This window comes from Ascidiella aspersa, chromosome 6, assembly GCF_963924565.1.
Source record: "Ascidiella aspersa chromosome 6, kaAscAspe10.2, whole genome shotgun sequence".
NCBI classification, from domain to species: Eukaryota; Metazoa; Chordata; class Ascidiacea; order Phlebobranchia; family Ascidiidae; genus Ascidiella; species Ascidiella aspersa.
The window spans coordinates 30,570,962-30,577,334 of NC_139452.1; the positions used below are offsets into that span (position 1 = coordinate 30,570,962).

General features: G+C 35.7%; 1 protein-coding gene across 1 annotated transcript; it reads left to right on the plus strand.

Moving 5' to 3' along the window:
* Nucleotides 1-1,327: 1,327 nt before the first annotated feature.
* On the plus strand, nt 1,328-6,373 carry LOC146141245 (DET1 homolog). The gene is made up of 10 exons (XM_083391681.1): nt 1,328-1,478; nt 1,545-1,747; nt 2,204-2,387; nt 2,674-2,877; nt 3,085-3,184; nt 3,557-3,711; nt 4,103-4,241; nt 4,447-4,679; nt 5,321-5,512; nt 6,146-6,373. The coding sequence occupies exons 1-10, from the start codon at nt 1,390-1,392 to the stop codon at nt 6,339-6,341; spliced, it is 1,695 nt and encodes a 564-aa protein (XP_083247807.1). The 5' UTR covers nt 1,328-1,389; the 3' UTR covers nt 6,342-6,373.

Sequence of the window (6,373 nt, forward strand, 5' to 3'; positions counted from 1 at the left end):
AAATCTGTCAAAATTAAATTAGTTTAGAAGATATAAACCGGCTAAACTTTATTTACACAGTTTATACATTTATAACTTAGCTATTTTTATTTTATTTTGATGCGGCCCTGGTGTAGAATCCTACAACAGTTTTGTCCAGGGTTTTTTACTGCCAACGTTATTTGTGTGTTTTGCGTAGGTCAAGTATTATTATATATTTATTCTCCCAAATTTGTATCTTTTTTTGCAATTTCAATTTAATGGCTCGTTTAGTTACTTAAAAAAACTGGTAGAATTCTATAGACCAGCACTCAATTACATATTTAATAATAATGCTTGATAAAGGCAACATTGAATCACTGCCTTTTCCACAAAAAAATATAATCCTAACTGTATAAAGCTAAATGTATCCCACCAATGGCAAAACTAATAAATAGACAAACAAATTCGCTCATTTCTTTTATTTTAAAGTATATAAGCACTACATCAGCAACTTTAATTAACTTGCTAGCTATATGAGTCTGTGGGCGGCGCTGTTCAAACTTAAGCACGCCAATAAATCCAGTCCTAAAAAGAGCAAATTCAGCAATTCGTATCATCGTGTTTTGGTCGCGAGTTCAAAGTGCGACCAGAAAAGAAACAGATTTCTCTCTTGCTGCCGTCGCGATTTTGATTTCTATGCGTAAGTATGGCGACAGGCGAGACACACACGTGATTATGACATCATACTTCAATCGCGGCCAAATTCGCGCTGAAGAGTCTCGATGCATTCCGAAGAGCGTGGGTGCTGTTTAACAAATCACGTGCTTCTTACTTGTTTCCGTTTCTCTTGTATTTGGGCGTGACCTACAAAAAACGCAACCATATTTTTGTTTAACGTTGAACAAATATCAAAAGCAGTACAGAAGTGGGGAACATTTTAAACGTTTCGAATGATTGGTGTTAAATTAATAACAAAAAATATTCGAAACGTTTAAAATATGCTACCTACTTTCGTAGGGGATTTGTTATTCATTCGGCGTCTAACTTAAACCTCCAGCCATTATGCTTCAAAATATCCTTATTTAAAACTACAAATACGAGAAAACATTTTGCTTAAACAAAAGACACGATTTTGGGTCCATTTTTAGCTGTCATTCCGTTCGCTTAATAACTTAATTCTTTCTTAACATTTTGATTTTATTTATAAATTTACAAATCAATATATTTCATTTGTCACATAATTTAAATGATACAGTCTAAATCTAAATATTCCTAATTTGGAAAATTAGCTAAAATACAACAAAAATAGAAAACTTACAACACAAAACTGTATCGTGTTATCAAAACTGGGGATTTTTGTTTACATTACGTAATTTGTTGAAAATAAAATTATCACATTTTTACGTTTTTGAACTGCAAATATAAGTAATGGAGGTTCCAGATTTATTTGATGATGACGAAAGCTTATCAACTAAATATTCTTGGAGAAAAGTCCCAAATCAAAATGTCGCCCACAGGTAGATTTGTCAGCTCATACAGGATACGAAAAAGGATCAATGTTATTCATTTTATTTTTATTTTAGGCTTAGAAGTCGCGAAACTCACTTTTGCAAAGCGGGATGTCGTTGGAGCGAAAGCCGCAAGTTTTACCTTTCCATTATACCCAACTTTACTGTAGTTGGAGTTGAGAAACCACCTTTCTTCCTGAGAAAATTCTCCCCAAACGGTCAACACTTCATTGTGTTTTCTGCCGATCAAACATCAGTTGAAATTTACCAATTCCAAGGTAATGCTGTATGTATTGAATCCTGTTTCATGCAAAACTTAGCGTTGGTTTAGAATCCTACCACTTTTTTTACACTAACAAAACAAGTTGTTAAAATTGAAATTGCAAGAAATAAATAAATAGGGGTTAATAAATATAATAATAATACCTTTCCCCACCCGAACCCAAACAATGTTACCCGGGATGAAACCGTTCTAGACCAGCGCCCAAAACTGTTTTTATCAAGTAGTATTTATGCATTATTAAATTTAAAAAATATCAATTTTTCACCAGCGGTGTAATGTGTTCTTATAAAAGCAAGATTCTGTTGTTAAAAATCGTAATGAGTTTGTATAATTTGAACATTTATTTTAATAAACTTACTAATAAGCTATATAATCGCATATCATTTCTGTGCAGTTGCAGTTATTCTGCAATGTAACAGTTTAACTTATATTTTTGACTGATTTGTTTTAGGTTGTCACGCTGCTGAGAAGTTGCTTGCTAACGTCCCCGGAAATGTTTTGCACGAGAATAGCGCTGGCAGACGAAATGCACAGTTCAAACAGTTCTACCAAAATGTCAAGGAGAAACTGTTTTCAACATTTTTTGTTTTAAAACATCAAATTCCTGTCGCCAGCGCAGGACAAAGTTTAAACAGGTTTCATAAAATGTGTTAAAACAGTTGTTTTTTTATTTAACAGATAAATTTAATTCAGATTTATTTTGCAGTCAGATTTTATTTGCTGTAATGACTTGTGACTGTTGTCAAATGATCTGGCTTGACTGAAGTCATTTACACAAAGACTTGGCTTAAATTTAAGTGCTTTATTTTTAAGTGATAGGAGTACATTCAAGTGAACTAAATATATTTCAATAAAATAGGGTTATTAATCGATGAATTAAAATGAAAGATTTCAATTAGATTGTTCCGAATGATGTTTCAGAGAATGCAGTTTATTCACTGACGATGGCCGTTATGTGATCGTTGTCTCGGCAACACCCGTAGCAACCGACCCCCACCCTGCGTTCTATGACATTTACACAAACAACGAAGCAATCAGTCCACAACCACGATACCCACTCGAAGATTACAAAATACACCTCGTCGATATTTGTAACGGCCTTCTACAAAGCTCTGTGGATTTCAAGTATGTGAGAAAGTCTGAATAAATTAGATATAGCGCAGTACTAACAAAAGTGGAAATAAGTAATAACGGCTTTTAAGTGTAGAATGATGTTTAAATGTTTAAGTGTAGAATGGTGTTTAAATGTTTAAGTGTAGAAAACTTGGACATCTTTGCAAGGAATATGGCAAACTAATATTGTAAATAAGTGACTTTCTCAACTTTTTTCAGATGTGACAAGATTTTTCCTTCCCACAATCAAGGACTCTACCTTTGTAAAAACATCCTTGCCATTTTGTCTGTGCAACATCAAACTTTGACGATATTTCATGTAAGTTCAAACAAACTATCTTGCTATCTGTTCGAATGAACAAATAGAGCCTCATTTTGATGGAGTCTGACTCGGGACTAGAGTAAATCTACCAACATTATTGAGTTCAGCGTATGCACACACAGTACCAAATGTCGAAATTGTAACCTGAAAAATGTTAATTGTAAAGTTGGAATAGCAAATGGTGGATATTTTTTAGCCACCTGTTGTGGGAGTTATGTGACACCCCTATGAGTGGATTTCTGTATATCCACCCTATTTTACTATCGTAAATGGGTTGGATACAGGTTGTAGAGAATAGCATTTATGGAACATGAAGGTATTTAGCAAACGATAAGCCCTAAATCTATTTCATTCTTCATTTATTGACAGATAACAAATGGAAGCTTGGTTCGTACGCACAGCATCGGCAGATTTTGTTTTGACGACGACGCTCTTTTGGTTTCAGCAATCCAAGGAACTGAGTATGGGATTGGTCAGAGACAGGAACCCTACCATGAAATCACATTTAATGCACTGAAACACAGGTAACTTTTTGTACAACATAAACATTGTACATTTGTACAACAATCTTACACTTTCTATTCTGATGAACTAGATTTAATTCATTGCATATCACTATTTTTTAAATGCTATCTTATAATAATAAGATGATTTCATACTAAAATGTTTAACCATAGTATTAGATGCTTCATCACTTGGTTAAATTCAAGTTTATAGTTTTTGAACAGTTCTAACTGTACTTTTATTATAAGATAGGACTCAAAAATCTAGTCGCGTTTCTGAAAAGTTCTATCTGTACTACCTTAAATAGTCGGTATGGCCAAATCGTGGTCTAACATACACCTCTAAATAATTTAGCCGTAAATTTAAAACTGACTCGTTTTAAAGCGATTTTAACAGTCATTGTTATCTCAGGATTCTCACTCACTTGTTCAAGCAAGCTTTATCGCTGGGTCAAGAGGCGTTGAGGAAGTTTTATCAACTTTTCGCTTACTTGGAGGATCTTCGAATGTGGAGGATGCAATTACTCGATGAAGATCATGTTCTTCTGAAGGTAAAGAAGTCAAATGGAGTTCATTGTTTGAATCATAATCACTGGAGGTTGTAGTTAGACGTATAATGAAAATCAAAGCCATACTTGAACGGCAGTAAATAAGGCATCAGGTGAAACACGACTAGAACAAGTTGATAGCCACTCTTCTATTGCGTGGAACATTTAACAATTATTCGCGCAAATCAAACTTTTCCTGCGATTGCAGTACGCGAGCTCGGATATCGTCGGTCTCCGAATCCTTGAACCTAGCGCTCAGCCTTCGTTCTTTGTGATCTACAACTTCCGTGAGGCGTTGGTGGAAGCTGTGTACGAGAACACATCCCTCTACCTCCTCGATGTCTTCGAGCAGCATCCAGGACTCTTTAGATACGCCGACATCATGAGAGGACAACTCCAAGCTGCTTGCTCCGACGTTTATGCTCATCAACTACAACAGAGGTGGATATTTTGGGGTCCATTTAACATAAGTTAAACAGTCTTAAAGCGTGCATACCGCATTACTATATATGTGTATGGATACGCTCATTAACTACAGCAGGGATGGAGAATTTCACTATCCATTTAACGTAACTTGAAGCGTGCATAACTGCATTTTACATCTGGTATCGTGTATAAATATATCAAAAGGGCGTATCTTTATGGAATCCAAAACCATTGGCAGCAGGTTTCTGCTTGTCGATCATTGTTCCCCTGACGCGTATATCAACAATAAAATTCGAAGTTAAAAACCCCAGTAAAACACAAGATCAAACATTTTTCAAGGAATATATATTTCACCTATCTGGCATCGTCAGTTCCCATTAGTAAAGTAAAATACATTGACCGTAATAATAATGTGTCACAAGTCATATCTGATACCAAATAACGTATGTAGTATTCAAACGATTTCACTCTATGTAAAAATTTGGAATTTAAGCTTGCAAAAAATAAGATATTTCTTCTTATCGATTGAATTTCTCTGGTGCCCAAATAGTGAATGATATTAATAGTTACTAAAGAAAATTATTGTTTTAAACCAAAATTTAGAAAAAAAACGTAAGAACACTTCCCAACTCCTTAATAACCTCATACCGTTTCAGGTTCAAAGAAACGATCATCAACGCCAAGTACGGTGGCCACACTGAGGCGGTAAAGAGGCTGTTATCTCACCTCCCAATTCCCTCGCAGTCCCACAGCACAAGCCCCTACCTGGACCTTTCGCTCTTCAGCTACGACGATAAGTGGATATCACCGGTCGAACGACCCAAGGCGTGTGGAGATTATCCCATTAGGTGGGAAACTAGAAATATCAAAGCAAAATGTTTCTTGTACCATCTGCCATGTTGTCAAGTTATTTTCTTGCTTATTTAGTCTAACTACAGTTTATTGACTTATTTTGACAAACCTAAACCTCGTGTTAAAACTAGAAATTTTTCTATTAACCAATTACAGTTGAGTCGAGCCACTTGGCATTATTTTTTCAGCAATTTAAGTCCCTGAAATTGATCCAGGTATCTGCAGTACCATTAAGGATTTATAACGTTGTTTAAAACATATCTTTCAGCAACACACTAAGTTAACTTATCCCAATTTTGTCCAGAACTTGTATGATACAGGGAAAAAAGGCACGCCAGTCCCATTGCCATTTACTGTCCAAGCTGGTCACGTATTAGAATCAAATGTTAAATGTTTAACTATAACTCATTCTATACCGAGCAATTTTACAAAGCGAACACTAAAAACAAGGCAACTTGAAAGAGATCAGCCTAATTTGTCCAAACTCTAGTTTAAAGCCATTAGATCCAAATAAAGTCAAATATTACTGCCCTAAAATGACTTTTCTCAAAAAACACCGACCTAAGTGGTTGTTTAAACTTTTAATTTGGTAGTTATTTTCAACAAGTTACCTCCTAATTTTTTTTTAGGTTCTACTCACGTCGTTCCGGGCTCCTTAAATTCCGGATCCGACCCGGTCTAATGAACCAGACATCCGGCCACAAGAGGCCGCTAGTTGCGTTCACGTTCCACCCGAGCGAACCTTTCGCAATCTCCGTCCAACGAATCCAGTCAGACTATGTGTTCAACTTCCACTTCAGACATCTCCCCTGTGCGAGCTCGTGACTGAATATGTCCGATAATACCGGATCGTCGCC

Excerpts from the sequence above, each read along its gene's own strand:
- LOC146141245 (XM_083391681.1), top strand. The coding sequence starts at position 1,390 with ATGGAGGTTCCAGATTTATTTGATGATGACGAAAGCTTATCAACTAAA. Across the intron at positions 3,712-4,102 it reads TTTAATGCACTGAAACACAG|GATTCTCACTCACTTGTTCA; the intron begins GTAACTTTTTGT and ends TTGTTATCTCAG. Across the intron at positions 4,680-5,320 it reads GCTCATCAACTACAACAGAG|GTTCAAAGAAACGATCATCA; the intron begins GTGGATATTTTG and ends ATACCGTTTCAG.